This window comes from Thunnus thynnus, chromosome 2, assembly GCF_963924715.1.
Source record: "Thunnus thynnus chromosome 2, fThuThy2.1, whole genome shotgun sequence".
Taxonomy (NCBI): domain Eukaryota; kingdom Metazoa; phylum Chordata; class Actinopteri; order Scombriformes; family Scombridae; genus Thunnus; species Thunnus thynnus.
The window spans coordinates 28,498,292-28,517,868 of NC_089518.1; the positions used below are offsets into that span (position 1 = coordinate 28,498,292).

General features: G+C 42.3%; 1 protein-coding gene across 1 annotated transcript; it reads right to left on the reverse strand.

Annotated features, from left to right (window-relative positions):
• Window positions 1-744: 744 nt before the first annotated feature.
• LOC137200028 (hypermethylated in cancer 2 protein-like) lies at window positions 745-19,350 on the reverse strand. The gene is made up of 2 exons (XM_067614703.1): window positions 19,142-19,350; window positions 745-8,652 (listed from the first exon to the last, which is right to left on the reverse strand). Exon 2 carries the CDS (start codon window positions 8,574-8,576, stop codon window positions 6,813-6,815), a length of 1,764 nt encoding a protein of 587 aa, XP_067470804.1. The 5' UTR covers window positions 8,577-8,652; window positions 19,142-19,350; the 3' UTR covers window positions 745-6,812.
• Window positions 19,351-19,577: the final 227 nt, after the last annotated feature.

Sequence of the window (19,577 nt, forward strand, 5' to 3'; positions counted from 1 at the left end):
CTTTTGCTGTTTTTGCAGCTAAGCAATTTAGGCAGCAAACACTGTTAATCACAACTACACAAGCGAGTCATATGAACATGAACACCAATTAGCAGTGTCCATGAACCATAACAAATGTGTGACAATAACCATTTTCAAAAGAGGGTTTTAAGGCATCATAAGGCAACTTAGAGGTGCAAAGAGGCCTGGGGCAAGAGGAAACTCAGGAATGCTGATAACCCATGTCAAATTCAGGAAGACTGCATTAGCAAGGACTAGTGGGCACATGTTGACCCTCATGGACAACTACTGAAAAAAATTCCAAGCAGTATATTTGTTTAACAACGCTGCAAAAAATTAACTATTCAATTGAATAAATACCTGACAAATAAATGTTACATGCCTCACCAAACTGGCTTTTAAACACAGGAACTATTATCTTTTCCACCCCTGTACCTTTAATGGGGCATATGCAAGTTGGCCTTATGTCTATTGTCTTTGAAGAAAACTGCCAACAGGTTTTCATTTCATAGAAATGAAATACACATGCACGCCACAACATAACACGTGTCACATGTTCTCAGAATGTACATAAATTAACCCTGAGGCAAACTGCACAGAGTAGTAATACATGTGACCTGTGAGTTGAGAGACATTACCCATTAGATATTATCTATGAGCAGGATCACTTACACCGACATAATGACAGAATCAGACTTGTTCTCAAGAGAGGACCACAGAAACTAAGAAAAGCCAAACACAGTCTTGGTTTTCAATCAAGCTTTTAATGAAAAGATCATAAAATAACAGTTTATTTTTCCTCACTGCTGTACATTAAGACTGCAAGGTTGTGAGTGCTGAGGTCAGCTGTATTACACTTTTATGACACTTTGAGTTTGCGAGCCCCATCGCTATGCACGGCGGTGGCTCTGACCTGAATACGAGCTCTCTGAGGAGTGGAGATAAAGAGAGCCCAGCCTGGGTGCTGCCAAAAGCCACAAAAGGGTCACAGAATCTCACCCTAAATACTGGTGTGTGTATGTTAGGTCGTTTTTGAAGTCTAGACGGTGGCATCTGTGTTTGCATGAGTGGAGGTGTGTGCGCATACATGCCAGCTAAAGTGCACCTAGGTGTGTACACCTTAGCATGTGAAGTGTGTTTGCCAAGGGGGAGGGCTTCTCGGCTTTTAATTATTCATCAGCAAAGACCCTACATGTCCATTCCAGAGCCTCTTAGCCCACGGATCCTGATACATTATTAAGAGGCTGTTCCTGAAGAAAACAGACCAAAGAGGAAAGCTTGATCCACCCACTTCATGGGCAGCTCTCTAATCAACTCTTCAAGTACTATATTTTAGCAGCTAATCATGTCTTTCCATCAAAGTAGTGCACATCAAGGTGACACTGTGCCTTTATGAATTAGTAAACAGGTGTAAATAAAAAAAGTTCTGAAGGAAAATATGCTGCTACAAACTCCATTTTGAAAAAAAAGGATATTTTGGTTACAGATGGACGGCAAAAAAAAAAAACAAAAAAAAAACGTATAAATGCTGAGATGTAATGGCAAGATAGCACATGTCCGTAAACACTGAAAGTTTTGAGGTAATTTGGTGTTTTCTGTTTTAGTCACTACTGCACAATGTCACTGGAGATACAGTAAATACTTATGTGATGTGTAAAATGCAGCAGAGCAGAGGATACAGTCGCCCGTGCAGTAACAGAGATAACGAAGTGTCAAAGGGCTAAAGCAGGGGGTCAAGTGTATCTGAGATAAAGCAAGGGACAATAAAGCTTATACAGGGTTTAATGGCACTGGAGGCCATTTTAAAACTGGCTTTGGTTTAGTCTGCCGAGGTAAGAAGGAGCATCTCCATAATAACTGGACAGACCAGCCCCTCTACTATACAAAATGCCTGGAGAGGATGGTGGTAGTAACAACCGCACGAGGTGTAACAACAATAATACCAAGAAATGAGATGGAAACTTGAATGCTGAGAGCCGAGTACAGTCTCTCGGTTGAGTTTCCTGCTTTGTATATTCATCTTTAAAGCTTTTGTAACACTGCATAATGATATGGTATTTCAACAAACACACAGCAACAATGATGAGGTAAGAAGAGAAAGACATAGAGTAAACCGTCAGTTAAATGGGAACTGATATGAGAGTGCCCCGGGTCTTCCCAGAGGTTTTGAAAAACATACAAAGTGCACTTAGTAAAGCTATCTCACCCAACATTTCTAAAACCCTCCAATGTGGAACTAACAGACACTAAAAACACAGACGTCATGTACAAGAGATGGAAGAAGTGGCAAGTGGTTTACGACAAGAAATGTAGCAATAGTCACAAGGATAACACTACTGTTCAGAGGAGAGAAGTGTTGATTTATGTGCATGTTTCTGCTTGTTTGTTGAATGTTTTTTTTTGTTTTTTTTTAATAAATGGCAGCAGCATGGCAACACCCAGGGAGAGCAAGCTTGAAAAGATACAGTAGCCTCCGTTCCACAGACACACAAGGGGTTAAACTCCCCTGATGTGCAGTCATTCAGTGAGAACTCAGAAACACATGGGCAAGAAAATACCCATAGTGAATTACATGAAATAAAAACCTACAGACTGTCAGGTGTAACTGAGAAAGAAGATATTAAATGCCATAAACCATTTTCTTTGAGTTGGAAAAAAAAATTAAATCAGTTCTCCCACAAAAAAAAAAAGTCAACTTCACAGATTGTGGTTAATGGCTATGTTTTGTGTCTCATTTTTGATTCTCAGCTTGAAATCCTCAAAACGAAAACGAAACAAAACAAAAAAAAAAAAAAATAGGGGGTCCTGCCTCCACCTCAGTCTCACGCTCTGAGCAAATTCTTTGCAGAGGTGAGGGCAGGACCAGAAATAAATACATTCATCACTGACAATAGACATTTGATAAAAAAAGAACACTGTCAATAAGTGTTTGCACCAACTTTGTATGAGGCTCGGCCAGCCAGAGGTTTGTGCTGCTTTTACCCACAGAACACAGGCAGCTAAAAAAAAAAAAAAAAAAAAAAAAAAACAACAAAAAAACAAAACACAGATTCATCGAAACATCATAAAAGCAGAAAAACGACAATAACATTCACAGTTAAGACTACCAGTTAAGCCTGTTTACATGCAGTGAACAAATCAAAGCTACATTCTCCAGATAGGTTTCAAGAACTGCCAGCATCAGAGATGTACCATGTTAGATGACTAAAACAACCCAAACCATTCAAGCATCACCCACCCACTCCTACATATTAAGACCCAAGCAGCTGAGGTAGTCCTCAAGTGCATTTTGGGTAAACACAGATACACAACATTGAGCTAAGGACCCTGACTAACAATGCCTTTTGATTAAAACATCAAGGATGCACTGCGCACCCCCATCGCTGCAGTCACATCTGAAGACAGGCCAGAGGGCAGGGGGACTGGGGCGCAGGGTCACCCCAAAGCCAGCTGGCAAAGGGTTGGAGGGGGGGAGTACCCCTAAACCACACACCCCTCCCCCTAATTGAATATGCAGCAGTTCACCCCATGTTTGACTATGCTTTTGTTTTGGCAGCAACCTCTGTGGAAAAGCATTAAAAAAAAACAACAACACACAAAATCGCCTCTCTGACTGGCCGAGCCTCCACTGAGGTCTGTAAAACTGTAAAAGTTTATGTAAACAATGAGATAAATACATATGTTTCTTTTTAGAGCCACACATGGTTCCATAATCATTCAAATGTGCTTTGGTTTAAAAAATAGTTTGTGGATTTGGGTATGAGCTTTTTTTTCTTCTTAGTTCTTTGTACAACTTTGCAACTATTTCTGAACATACTGTGTTACTAACTAAAATGTAGACTTGTTTTCGAGCTGCCTCGCCTTTGTCAAGGCTCTTTGTGTTAGTTGAAAAAGTACCCCCCTATTTGTCTTAAATATGAAACTAGTGTTTTGCTTTTCCCATGATTAAAATACAGAGAAATCGATACAATACTATGTCTTACAAATGTAGCTGAGAGTCTGCATTCACAGATGCAGAACAATCCCTGAAGTATTTGAATAGTAGTAGTACTAGTAGTAGTAGTAGTAGTAGTAGTAGTAGTAATAGTAGTATGGTCACAGTTTGGAGTTTTCTTCGTTATGACAAACAAGCAAGCATTCAAATGCAGATGCAAAGTCTTTTGCAGAGATGGCTAGAGATCTTGTTGTACAAAAACACTTTTTGCATTGACAGACATTACGCTGTACTGCATCAAGTGCTGACAAGTACAATAACGTTTGAAGGCAACGCATTGTGGACTCCATCTTAAACTAGAAGAGGTCACAAGCAACAATGGATCAGGCGATAAATAACATGTTTGTGGTTGAAGGGTGGGGAGTGTGAAAAAAATTGATGTACCATGCAATCACTAAACAGCAACTGCTTTACAGCAAGACACCAACATCCAACATAACCAAGTAACAACTCTGGGAGTCCAGGACGCAGGTACCTTAAAACGGTAGCGAAGTTTGTGTAACTGTAGCTGCATCCCTATGATAAACATTTCACAGACCATGACATGAGGACGAAAGAGGAATAAAAAAAAAAAAAAAAAAATCAAGAAGACAGTTAAACCAACATAATAGAGGAATGCCTATGCCAAAAACTTGTAGTGAAGGTTCATGCTCCACAGTGTAACTGTTAAGAGTAGATACACTGGACAGGTTTCAGTGAAACCCACAGACAACAGAGGGGCCAATCCCAACATATGGTTGCTTGTGATGAGGTAAAGCTTTAGGAGGTTAAAATAATTTAAAATCATTCTGTGATATAATGGAATACAATCAGAAACAAAAGGATGCCGCAGGAGACCAATGAGTTGTCCAGCTGTCCAGTGCATCTCTGCTTCTCCCTTCTTATTACAAGTTTTCACAAGTCTGGCTCAAAAAACTAACAAGCAACTTGAACTTCACATTAAAATTCTGATTATAATTCCTATATTTTTTTTCTTTTTCTTTTTTTGGTCTGAACAGAACACATACAATGTCATCAAGTCCTGTTTTTAAAGTCAGGGAATATAAAGTGATAAGGACTCTGGATACAAACAAAAGAAAACAAAAAACATGTTCGGGGAACATGTTCTAAACTTTACCAATTTCGTTAGGTGGTAAAGTTTACATTATACCGGCCCACCAATCAGCACAAGCTTTCCTTGCAAACCACAAGAACCTTCCTCAGTCTCAGAGTCATTGGCCAAAACTCCATCAAAAGAGTGGATTTCTTTGTATGGACTTAGAATATAATTCATAATTTGTTTTATACAGCAAAAAGAAATCAAAAGTGAAATAATTTAGTATGCTATATATTTTAAGTACATCTTTTTAAAAACTTTGGTTATGAACTTGTCTAGCAATGTTTGTTAGTTAGCTCTGTTCTCCTCAACATTCATAAGATCTTTGGAACACTATACATCTAAACTAACTAACCACTATTTGCTCCAGGCAGGAAGCTACAGTACACTTTGAGGTGGGGCCACATTGAACAGGGCACCCAAAAAGCTATATTTGACAAGTAAAAACAACAGCTAAAAACAATATTAATGTGTAAAATCTATGAGCATTAAAAACCTGTGTTGAGAGATGGGCAGGTTAAAGCATTAGGTGAAGAGTTACCATAATCTACACACTTTTTACAATTAATTACATAGGAACTTTCAACTAATCAACATAGAGTTTGTAAGAGTAATCAGAGGTAGCGAGGTCACAAGCCCATATAAATAGACTTTTCTTTTTTCTCAAGGGGAGGAAAGCTATACAGACAAAAAAATAAACGTACCCACTGAACATATTGTTCAGTCTAAAACACCCTCTCCTTACCCCCATTAAAACTAAGCCCCCCCACCCCAATCCAAATCCCTCCCCTCCACAAGAAAAATCCCAAGACCTTCCAGTTTAAACATTCACTGAAACATTACAAGTTCTTTAAGTAAAACAAGTACCTCAAGGGGTTCATCTTTCCAACCAGGATTCCTTCCTGGGAGCACTAGCAGGCAAAACCAAAAACAATGAACATCCTCTCTTTATTACTGTGAACAGCTGTGGAGAGGAATTTGAGTATTTGCCATCCGTAAAAACTAAAACTTGATCCAATGTCATCCCACCTGGAACTTTCTTTCAGGACTTTCAGTTAAAGCATGGGGATGGTCCCAAACCCAGTTACCCCTCCTCTTACATACAGATCCCCATCACCAACATAACAAAGGATATAAAGCTGTCAGGGTAAAAATACTCTTTTTGCTGAATTATTGCCAGTATTGTTTGCACGGGTTTTTGGTCAAAATAGCACTGGAGTACAGAGGGGACTCTTGAGTTATCCGTTTGAGGGACAATCTGAAAAACTCAAAGACTCAATGCTCAAAGGTAGAAGAGAGGAAGGCTGTTGAGGGGTATGAGGTGAGGGGGCTTGACATTATATCAGTACCCACATTCACATTTAACAGACTTGCAACGCAGACCAGAAGTCATGCCACTCCACCCTGGCTTTGTCACTTTGGAGAGAGACAGAGGAGTAAATTGTCCCTCTAGAACTCCTGAGAGGTGAGCAGACGTCACTTGATAATTGATGACATGATCGTTGCATTAACAAGATCCCACCGTCACCAAGAGCCCACTGTGGCTAACAGCTACATCATTCACTTAGCCAGGGCACCGTAAACTGGAATTTATACGTAGAACGAACTGTGTGTGTCTGCTTGTGAATGTGTACATGTGCGTTTCTTTGCTTTTGAGATGGAAAAAGGTAGAGAAATGTTTCTTTTTTTTTTATTCCCAGAGTTCTTTGGCTTGATGCATTTCTAAGAGGGTGAGGTGTGCATTCTCAGGTGACTGATGAGGTTGCGCTGCTGGGTGAACTTCCCCCCACATAGTTGGCATTCATACGGCTTCTCCCCAGAGTGGACACGCATGTGCTCTGTCAGACGGTACTGGCGTGTGAAACGCATGCCACACTCCTCACATGCAAAGGGCTTGAGGCCAAGGTGGCTGCGCATGTGGCGTGTCATGGTGCCCCTCTGGGTGAACATTTTGCCACAGATGTTGCAGGGGAAGGGCCTGGTCAGCCAGTGGCTCTTTTCATGTTGTCTCAGCGTTGCCGGGTCTTTGTAGCTCTTACTGCAGACTGTACACTTGAACGGACGCGTTTCAGAGCCAAAGTTGGAGGGACCTACAGGGGCAGAGAGGTCCTCTGCCTCCTCCTCATCTTCCTCTTTCACAAAGGTTCCTCCCTCTTCTTTGATGTAGAGCTCATCCTCAGTGTGTGTCTCCACGTGAGCATTGAGCTGCTCAGAACTGGGGAAGCCCTTACCACAGGGAATGCACACATAGAGGTTGTCTCCAAATGCTGGTTCAAAACCTTCCTGGCGGTACACATAGTTGGCGCTTTGGTGTCCCCCTCCTGTTCCTCCTCCTCCTCCGCCTCCTGTGCTCTCTCCGTCACTTTGACCGCTCTCTTCACTGTGGTCCTGGCCATTCTCTCCTCCCTCCTCCTCTTCTTTACACTGGAAGGACTGGTCAGAGGCGAAGCTGCTACCACTGCCCCCTCCAACCCCACCAGAAGAGCGGCCATCTTTGGGACCCACTATCACCCCATTAACCAGGGGCCTGTCATGGTCTTCAGACTTCAACCCTGATGCCTCTCTTTTAGGCCACTCATTCTTGCGAGCGCCCTGCCGGGATTTCTTCTGGGGTGGGGGTCCATCAGGATGGTTTTCCTCCACTTTAGAGGAGGAGTTGAGCTCCATGGGGTCTGAGCCACAGGTGTCTGCTCCTGGTAGGGTGGTAGAGGAGTCATCCAGTGAGGCACTGTTGGTTGTGGATACTGAGGCAGATTGAGGAGATTCTTGGGAGTTGCTGTGTGGGCTGAGGGCATCAGTGGCTGTGCCTGCAGAGGGAGGGCTCTTCTTGGACAGGTCTAGCCCAAGATCTGGCTCACCTGCACTTCCTCCACTGCTGAGGTTACCATTACTGCTGCCATTCCCCCCATTCCCATTCTTCCCAGAGCTGCCAACAAACATCTCGTCATCTGAGAGCTTGTCCCGAAGGCCTTCATCTGGCTGTGGCTGGTCGGCTTCGGAAGGGGTGGGAGGATAGTGGTTGTTGGGGCCAGCAGGCGTAGAAGAGGAAAGGCGCTGGTTGTTGAGGCGTAAGCGGCTAAGGGGACCTGGAGTGGAGGGTTTACCTGGCAGGGGTTTCCCACCACTGCGCTTGAGCTTCTTTCTGCACAGAGCAGCGAGGTCATGGAGCTGGAGGTAGCTGGCTGCGGTTAAGAGGGCACTGAAGTTCTGCTCACTGCTCTGTTCCGATGAGGACAGGAGCTTCCCAGTGTAGATGAAGTCCAGAACTTGTCTAAATACAGAGGGGTTAACCATCTCTGTGTCGAGGTTAATGAGGTTATCGTGGAGGACCAAAGATTTGAAGTAGATGCTGCTTGCCGCCAGGATATTCTTGTGGGCACGGAAGAGCGCATTCTCCACCACGATGATAACATCACACAGGAAGCCCTTGGCTCTCTGCTGGTTGAGTTGCAGCAGCAGTTGTTTGGCATGATTTGGCAGTTCCATTTCCACCTTCCTTCTTTCCTTCTCTCTCTCTCTCTCTCTCTCGCTCTCTCTCTTCCTACACGAGCACCACCTGAAGCTGAAAGAAAAAAAAATGTGATTAGTTTTACATCGTAGACATAGAAAACCCAAAGACTGAATCTAGCGTATCCATACTACTAGCAATAGCAATACTAGCACACAAAAAAATAAAGAATGAGACAAAGAAGAGCAGTGGTTTCCAACAGGGAGCAGAGAACTCAAATTGTTTGCATCGGTAAAATAATTATTTTTGACCAATAAATGTGTTGTATTAGCTTTGATTACAGCAAGCTTAGCGGCAAAACACAGCTTGCAATAACTTGATTCACAGCAGTGTGATTTTGTTCAAGTTCGGTTTTATTTCTAGTCTATTCCTGACATCGGCAAGGTTAAAATTTATTACAGGTTTAAAAAAAAACTAGGGTGTTACAGCTTGTCTGACACATCGAACAATCAAACTGCATGTGTTATGATTCCTGCTATGAGCACATCAATCTATGCTTTTAGCTCTCTCGGGGAAATTAGCCAACTGTTAGCACAGCGCGCCACATAGTCACATGGCAGCTTGGAAACAGGAACCCTTCCCTCGCTCTCATCTTCCTTTTTAAACAAATTGCAACCCTACATGGATCAAGTTCTGATTGTACACATTGCCATTGGTCTGGCACAAAGGCCAAATGGGCGGAGACGAGGAAAGGGTAAAGTAACTATTTTTCTAAAAGCTACCTCCTCTCAGCTTCTCTTCCCTATCGCCGCAGAGTAACTCTAGTTTCAGTGGGGTGCCCTCTTTGGAAACCCAGCTCGTTCTACTCTCCATTAGGTCATGGTAATGTCAGCCCTGCCCCATTGTCTGGGGGTGGGGGTCGGTGGCACAGCAGGGCCGGGGGGAGGGATTAGGTGACACCTGAGCAGGTAAAACTACACAAGAGCTAGGGCAGAAGAGGGGGGAGAGGGTGTGGCTCAAAGACAAGGACAGCTCCACCTGATCCTCCAGAGAGGCCCTCATTTATGGAATTAGGACAGATGAATCTCATTCGCTGTTAAACTACATGCTGATGTCCCATAACACACCCCAATGCTCTACTTCTAGTCTGAGACTGAAAACACAAATTTTGTTAAAGAATTATAATGCAAAGGATGCAGAGAGCCTATTCGCAGCTCAGGTCTAATGATAACAGTAGTAGTGTGTTTTAGTTGAAGCCCTGACTCATGTTTAACATGTCCTTAAAGCCCTGAGCATGATGGGAAAATGGACACACATCTTTTAACGCCACTGATCAGAGCAGGGTATACTGTATTACAGGAGATTACACAGTAATGCAGAGAAATGCTTAACTCAAGCCGTAAATACATGTGAATATGAGCCATTTCAATCCATTGCCAACTAAGAGATTTACATACATGCAGAGCAGGAACGATGGAAGTGGTTCCTGAACTCAGCTACAGTGACGAAAGTGCAAATGCAAAGACATACTGTAGAATTGAACTCTGTTTATCAAAACCCCAAAAAAGGATAATCTGAAGGATGAAATTTTACCATCACTAAAATGTATCAGGACAAAGCTCAGTCTAAAAATCATGGCAGCTTGTAGAGCCTGTTTTCCTGTTTCAAATACTTTCAACTGTTAAATAACTAAGAGCAACTGCATAAAGATAAAGATCAGTTCAGCATCACCACATATTTAGTTTGATCAGTTCCATTAACCAGTCAATTCAGATGGCAGAGGTCTGAATAAATGAGGTTTTAGTTTATATTGGATCTGTCTGCTTCATCAAGAAATCTGAAATTTAAATTTAGCACAATATGACAGACAATGACAACCTTCTTAAACAAGGCCTTCAATATCCTGGGCACGACCCCATGGTTAATATCTATACAGACAACACACATAAAAATTACTATTTAAGTGACAAAATATAGGAATTTGCTAGCTCTGGACACTAAGGAAACCACACTGTAGCAAAAATGCTCTATTACAGACTACTCTACACATCATTTCAGAACAACAAGGTGAAAATTGTCAACTGGAGATGGCTGACTGATGTATCAGAGCAGGCTCTGTTGGAACAGTCAGACTAGCTGATACAATCAGCTGGAGTGATCATTATACTCTCAGGTCCAGGCCTGGGCTTGCCTCCTCTGCTTTGACACTTCTACTCATGGTCTTCATCCCCTCCCCCGTCTTTCCTCTGCTCCTCTCCTTGTTTCTCTCTATCCTCCCCAACCTTTACCAGCCTCTCACCGGGCATGCAGACATCGCAGGAACAATTCACTGTCCCCACCATGAATCATAATGAGCTATTTTGGAACACATAACCCAGATCTGAAGTTAATCGCAAAATGTGCTACAGGGGTGTGCAGCACTCAACCCTGGAGGAGTTAATGGAGAAGAGGGCCGCTAAAGAAAGAAGGGCCTCTACTATGATGCCAGCCAGGAAGCCATATATCAGTCAAGTCTCTCTCTTAACATACACACACACCTCTGCAGGCTTTATGGGGGGATTCAAGAGGCTTTTCCAGCAGACCGACATAAAAGGGGGCTGGGCTCAGAGTAGAGAAGCTAGCTCAGGAGGAAAAAAAAAAGAAAAAAAGAGCCCTCCCCCACCCCCCCTCCTCTTCTCATCCCTCGTTCTCTCTCCTCCCCCCATCACCCACACGGCTACCCTCTCCCCCTGGCCCCTCCGGTGCTGTGCTGTGCCGGCTGGATTCCAGGGAGCCGCTAATGGATTACGGCTGATCTATATGCAGCTAGGGTGGGACACGTGTAGGCCCAGCTCCCCTTCCAATGGTGCTGCCCAGGAAAACAGGCTTAATACCACAGGGGACAGATAGGCCTGCAACATCATCACAGCTCCATCTGTGTGCGCATACTGCTCTTTGCAGTTTGTACAAACATTTTCAATACCACATGTAGGCTATTGTGCTATGTTTAAAGTATCACAGCTTGATGTGGGGCTATATCTCCAATACATCCAACATATATAGTAGGTCAGGGATGATGAAGCATTAGGAAAATGACCCCACTAAACCAGCATTTCACAGGAAAGATGTAGCCAGTATGCAGAACGACTAGCTCATACGTATAATGTTACACAGCTGGCAAGCAGTATTTCCTGCAGGGTTGATACCTGCATTTAAGCCCTCTGCAAAGGCTGGTGCAACCTGGCAGAGAGGTTGAGAGATGGCAAGATAGCTGGTCATGAGGTCCATAATGAATTATTGACCCTTGAGAAACAAGACATGCTCTGACCAAATATGGCACCACATACCAACTAAAGCCAGCACTGGGCTTGGACTGGAGACCAGGGTAGATATTGCCCTTCAAGCACAGGCACAGGATCGGCTTACCTTGCCTGCAGTGTTAACCTTTTCAAAAACTGACTGTGGCTTAATGATAGAGGGGGCAACCTCATTTTAAAACACAGCACCCAACTGCTTAGCCTCAACCTTGACTTCGTTCAGGAGCCTACTGATGAGGAGATGAGCAGAGAGGGATGTTTACACAGACATGACAGACATGATCTGGATAACATATCCGTGAATGGATTCCTGGACTGAAAACTAGTGAGCTCCAAAGTATCTCCAGCAGTGAATTAATGACAATCAAATTTAAACTGGTTACACCAGAGATCCTGATGATCTGGTTTGACTTCATTTACTGCTGCCTGTCGTTGCATCCTTTATTTCAAGGAGTTTAAGGATTAAACAGCGCGCTAGTAAACCTTTCAGAGTCAGTGTTCATGCAGCTAAGGTGACTGAGTGAGCGGTGGGCTGTGGCACTAATCTCCTGAACAGAGGGTAGAGAGCCAGGAGAGAGGGCAGAGGTGAGGCAAAGTCCTGTGGCGCAATAACAAAACACACCCTACTACTGTGAAAGGTCATCTGCTAACAACCAATAGAAAACCAGACTGAGTGGGATTTTAAAAACATACTCAACATAGGCTTTATTGTGGGGTTACCTTTCACACCAGTTCCTTTCAACAATATACAGTAATGACTTTGGAAAACTGTGTAGATGGTCATATTGTGCAGGGGAAGATGGGCAGAAGAGACAGACGTACAGGTAAAGACTGTTTGAGGCAAAAAGAAAAAAGAAAGCCCATCATGTACATGAGCAAAAGGCCTCATTGCGTCCACACACTCAGAGACAGTGCATTTACACATGCACACAGAACACACATAGACACACACACACACACACACACACACCCAGAGAGTATGCTGGTGGGCAGAGGCAGTGGGGGAGGGGTTAGGGGGATGGTACAAAGCCAGTTTGAAATACAAACACTGAGCAACCACCTCCGAGCCATTTCAACATGGCTGACGCTGTGCTGCATGGGTAAGGCTGATCCAGGCAGGACTCGTGGGTACTGCAATTATCGGAGTTTCAGTTCTCTCATGAGTGAAAGGACGGCTCATAACACAATGAGGAGATTAAACAGAACAGCTGGGCTTTTTCGGCTACCCACTCTGTATGTTCCTTTACACCTGTGTCATATCTGCTGCATCAGAGGAAACCTACCTCCAATGATTTTATCATTATTTTAGCTTTAAAAAAAAAATTGTAGAAGCTTTACCTACAGTCGTGTGTTTAAATGGACACACAAAAATCAGGTTAAGGTAGGGAATCAAAGAATGCATGTATATGCACTGCAATAATCTGATTACATTAAGACCTATATTTACATGCAGTGGTGAGTAATCAGATTCACCCTTGTGATTTTTTTAAAACCAAAGTTTGCATATTATTATTGATCAAGAATTTTTTTTTTTTTTTCAGGGCATGGGGATTGACACTGCAGTGAGTAGGCAGGAAATATTTTCTTACTCTGTGCATGTTTTATAAATAGTCCACTGTTTAGCCATGGAAACTGGCTTATTTAGCTCAGTTTTGATCAGAGTTTGGACTTGGTAACAAGGATGCACTTCTAAGAGTAATGATGTCTCCTTTCATCCTGCCACACTGCTGTCACAGCGATACTTCCCCTGTCTGAGGTCTTTGTTATGCACAGGCACACAAGCAATAACACCTTTAGAAACCCTCTTACTCATATACATGGCAAAGAAAAAAGGTTTCTCCAGCTGAAATCTAGCAGTGTTAACCGGATTTTCTTCATCCCTTACCCAGTTTAAGGAAACCTGGTCACTTGTGCTCATGATGTTTAATAAATCAGGTTACTGCAGAAAGTTAACAATACCAAGGTAAGTTATGTGTATATAAGCGTAATGAGTGTGAGCAAATGTCTCTTTAAGAAAAATAAATATTTCTTATAAATCCAGTTTAATCCAAAGCCTAAGTGCAATGTCAATTTTGCACTGAACTTATGCACATAACATTCAGTATAGTGTTACATAATTTTCTAAACTATATCCAATGATATATCTAGAGCAGCACTGTGGTGTCATGGAGAGCAGAATATGCAGTTTTTTGTTCCAACCGACTACAGAGGGTGAAATAATAAGTGAAATCACCTGCTGTGGTCTTTGCTTGAGATAAAAACCTGCCTACAATCAACTCTCCATGGCAAATGGTTGAATACATCTGATACGGAGCATCTGCTGGAATTCTGGACACTGATCCAATTTGTGGTTATAATGTCTTCAGAAAAGCTGCAGGAGAGACGCCATGCTGTACAAAAGCTAAACAAGAAGTAAAGGCTGATCTGTTCTGTCTTAAAAGATTTTAATTTCTGCAGAATTGTTGCTAGTGAACAGGTGCATGACCCTAGTGCTGCATGTGGGAATGAGTGGGAAATACACGAATTACAGTATCTCTGCCGCAGTCTAAGTAGAACCCTTCCAATTAAGTCTCATTTTGTGTCAGGCAGTTCAGCCGTGTTGCAGACAAACAAGTCCTGCCCAGGGTGCAGTGGAATGAAAAGAGCCCCGTCCATTTCATCACAGGAGGGGGCCAATGGTTGCTGCGTACCCCAGATGTGCCAATGCTGTGCAGCAAGGGAAGAAAAGGCAAGACTCTCTTGCATACACACAAGCACGAAAGCTTGCATACATACGAGCACGAAACAAGCATGAAACCTCTTACACATGCTCAACTCAACCTCTTATTGCAGAGTATTAACCCAAATGAAAAGAGAAGCTGATGTGTGATGGTGAATATTAATATCTGAAGATTTCCCTCATGTGATAAAGCAGTAGCATGAGTCTTAACCTTGTTTTTCTCTCCCTACAACACAACTTAACAACAGACCATGAATGACTTTGTTTTGTGGTGTGCATGTCATCCTCGGGTAATTTTAAAAGGGGGAAGTGCTATAGCCTCTCAGGCATGCAAAAATAGCATGCACACCCAAAACTTTCCCCAGAATGTCCCTCCTTCACATTGTCATGAGAGTGCTGGATGCAGTTGCCTAACTTTGGCACAACCCTTTCTCTTACATAATATAGACTACACGCCAATTAATTCAATCCAACTTTATTTATTGGCACTGGACAATTCGCTGCCATCAAATGGTATAATAAAACATTAAAAATAAAATGTTTTAAGGATGGCTAAAGGTAAGGGAGTATTTTTCCTATAAATGTGCAATGTATGGGCAGATATCAGCTGTCATGTGCATAAAGCTGCAAATACACTGCCAGAAGATAAAAGTCCAACACCCTAGACACATGATGTTTATTCAAAATGTTTATTGGCTCAGGTATTGCATTTCTTTGATTCTTCTTGAGAGCCAAGAAACATGAAGGGAAGATGTTTACTGTAATACACAATATCAAACACTTCCTGGTTCGACAGCATTTTATGGAATCTAAGTTCAGAACTGAATCAGTTTGTCAAATCATTCAAAAAAGGCCCTTCACATATAAAATATATTCAAACCTTTCAACAATTTTAGGTGATTTAGGTGGTTTGTGTCTAACGTAATATTTAAGACCAAAACTGACATTAAATCAACTTAAAACATTTTTGTGCAAGATAGTTTTTATATTTGCTATTAACTTAATGAATCTTTGCTAATATAAAAGGAGGAAATAAAATATTCTATAAGACTCTACTTAATTCATTTAGGAATCAGAACCAAACCTGACTTGGGCGTTCTTCAGAAACAGTTGTGAGTTATAACAGAGTTTGCTTCCTCTCTCTCTCTGCTACGGGTTTACACAGTATACGTGTGTGCTTCTGCCCTCTGTCTTCCAAGCTGTATTGTACTTTGTGGCTCAGTTGCTGCATCCAAAGTGCCCCCTGGAGAAATTAAATAAAGACTGACCTGAACAATGAGACTTTCACCAGCAATACTTGTTAGCAATTGGCACCCACACATGCTGTATCTATCTGTGGGACATTTGTGTGTATCCTCGCCAAAAAGTGAGGTAATCAACCGCTTCACTAAGAAGTGAACAGAATAAAGTGACCTGTGTCTTGAAAGAGTGAACTTTGTTAATGAGATAAAACCCCCTGTAAAAAGCAGCAGACCCACATGACCTGGTGCCTAATGCTTTGGCTAAGGACAGAGGGCATGTTGGGTAAGGAAAGATCCTGTATGGTCCAAGGTTTTACAGAGCTGCCACCCCCTCCTTCTCCTCCTCCTCCTTGTCCTCCTCCAGCCTTTAAACACTGCATAACCTTCTGGCTATCAACACTACATTCCACAGACTGTTTCTTCTTCTTAAAGAACAACAACAACCCTGCCCTGAGGTGGTTTAGCCACTGAACGAATCAAACTGCCCTCGAACAGACAGCACAGTACACAACAGACAGATCCGTATGGACACAAAAGCCTAGCACAATCTTTAAGTCCTCGTCCAACATGTCAGCAGAACATATAGCCTAAGTAACCTTCTTACTGCATTGTGCTGCCCACACACACGCTACTGTAAGCCATGATCACAATATACACAGGATACTGTGTGTGTGCTGAGAAGGAAAAAGGGACCAGCAGGGCAGGGCAAGACCAACCGGCCGATCATCAGGATCATGTGGCACACAAACACACACAAACACACACACACACACACACACGGACCTCAAATTAACCTCCAGGTCCCACTTTGTAGTCCATAGTAATCAATGAATCTAGTCACGCCCATCAGTTGACTTGAGTTGGTCATTCTGATGGCCTAAATTAACTTGTTTAACACTAATGTTACATGTAGGCACATGTAGTAATCTCACAACAGCTATAGTATCCAGATAGTTAGGCTTGACAAGAAAATGACAAGTTAAGAGCACAACAGTTATATGTAAATTTTTTTTTTTTTTTACAGTTTTTGGTCAAAATTTCTGTCTTATTTCTTCTTGTTGTTTTGGTAGAGATTCCGGGCTGCTACACAACTGTCATATAGCCTAAATACAACATTTTCAGTGTAACATTTAATCTACAGTCTGACAGAGGAGGAGTCAATTAAAATGCAATTTAGTGGCCTCATCTACACAAGCACCTATTTTCTACATACCTGCAGAAATTAGATTTAAGAGACCGTGCCTTGAAAAAAACTGGGATTAAATGAACAAAACACTTCAGTCTTCTGTTACAGATGCAGTGTTGTCATCATCAAAAGCTTTGAGTCTCAGCTTTACAAGCCTCACTAAATTTTGATTGTGTATATAAAAGTGTAAAATGCATTCGGATGCATCTTGTCAAGCCTTGAACATCTTGTGTGTCTCAACTGTAATGTTGAAACTAATTGTTCTCCCAGCTTTCAGACTGGCAGATGGATCAACTATGCACTTCAGCTACACTTCTGGGTGGGTGTAACCAGCCAAAATATAGTCCTGTAATCTTCATATTATGTTAGAACACTATGCAATCCTGAATGACATAAGCGGTTTGGGGTTTTGAAAATAATAGGTTTTCATATTGTCCTAAAGAGCCAACAAAAGTTTCACAACACAAGAGTCTAAAATTGTCTCAGTATTTATAGTTAACTCTGAAACTTAATATTTTTCAAAATAACTGCTTAACTTGGTATGATTCAGCTACAAAACCATTTTGTAGGACATGATAAGAGCAGAAATGTGAAAAAAAAACTTCAAACCAACAACTTATATACTCAGCCCTTGAAGTTAGTGAACAAGTGAGGACGCCTGGCTTCTGCTATGGCAACACTCTTGACACGAGCACCGAGTGTGACACATTTAACGCAAAAACTGACAAAATCTCATTAAGGGAGTTTACTATTATTAAACACTCATTGTTAGCATGTATAACAGGTCCACCAGTTCCATTAACCCTAAAATACAATGGAAGTGTCTTATCAGAAGTACATATTGTGTGTGGTGTAATATTTCTCGGTTGAAACTAAGCAATGCGCTCAACAGAGCCACACTGGAAATGTTTTTACAGAACTAAACATTTGGTTACACAAAACCAGCAGCCAGTCAAGGGAACCCACATTACTGACATTCCTGTGCCTTATTATCTCTATGCCCCTTGGTACTTTAACAACACTAATCACCTGAGAAGCCAAGCTGCCTTCACACCTGAGCAGGAAGGCCTACATTGTTACATTACCAAGTGATCTGTGGTTGCATTAGAGTAATCAAATTAACATCAAACAGACTGCTGTGGCTTTTTTTGTTCATTGGATTGTCATACACGTCGAAATCGATAGAATGCAACACAGTTTCAATACAGCCCAGCAGTTTTGGGTCACAATGTAACGTTACACCGACACTGTGGCCGATCACAAAGATGGTCGATGTATAGCAGCACCCCACCTATGGACTGGAAAGACATATACAATCCCACTGCATCGATTGCATTCATCTCACTACAGAACGTTTTAAACCAGAAAGTAGCTGCGTCTACATTGTACTGTGTATATTTACAAGTCAATCCTGTATAATCATTTTTAATTAGCCCTACCTAAGATCAAGGTGGCTTAACCTATATATAAACAATGCAGGTTACACTACAGGTATCGACTGGAACATCTCTGTGATTATCAGATGATTGCGCAAAATACCGTGCGTAAAATCCACGGAATCGGCCTTGTTTCATTTAAGAGATGAAGTGCAATTTGCTGTTGTTTTGAAAAATAACAGTGTTGTGGTTATGTGACAGCGATTCATTTAAACGGAGCTCATTACCCAATATTTTTGTAAACAATTCATTGAGCATATTGGATTATAAAACAGAGAAAACGAGGTTAAGAGTTAAGACATTTTTACATTTCTGCGACGAGCCGTTTGCGGATCTTTTCTTTCGCCTAATGTGCTTTGCCAGCCTGGTAATTATTTGGTACACACTCGTTCTGTGGGGCATCGTTTACAAGCCCACGACGCCAAAATAAACGCCACAACATTTGCAACCAATTCATTTTGCGGCTTCGAGCAGGAGCCGCGATAAACTCAAACGGCTAAAACGGAATTCCTTGGCTTGCCAAAGCAGGCTGGTAGAGCCAGAATAGGCACCACCGGAGCCCCTTTTTGTTGGCACGCCGTGGAAAAAAACACCACCGTAACGCCGAAAACCCTTGCGATCCTTGCAGCAACTGGGAGTAAAACGATCCGAAGAAAACAGGCATTACAGCAGCCCCGTAACGCGTTTACGATTCACCTTTGAGAGAAATTAATTCTTTTAAATACCTTATTACATCGGTAGGATCGTTCTCAAGCGTTCTTTACCATCCTCTTGCTCATCTCACAGCCTTCGGGACGCCATGTTGCAAGCTTATGACGTTAGGCTTCCTCACCCCTGACCCACATTTGAATAGAAACCAGCCCAGAGTGCAGCAGAGAAAACATCCCACTGTGGGAGGGTTTGGCCACTTTCTCAGCCCAGGACCCCTGGCAACTTTACCTGCAAGATGGCAGAGAGAGGGAGAGAGAGAGAGAGAGAGAGAGAGAGAAAGACAGAGAGGGGGTGGGGGGGTGGGGGGGGGATATGCTGTGTTCAAACTGTGGTTAAGGCCCTTTTCCTACCAGCAGAATGGCTCAGCCATGGTCCTATACTGCTGAATGTAAGTTCACACTGCAAAAAATATCTGACTTGACAAATTATTTTGTGTAGTGTTTATACCCA

Excerpts from the sequence above, each read along its gene's own strand:
- LOC137200028 (XM_067614703.1), bottom strand. The coding sequence starts at position 8,576 with ATGGAACTGCCAAATCATGCCAAACAACTGCTGCTGCAACTCAACCAG.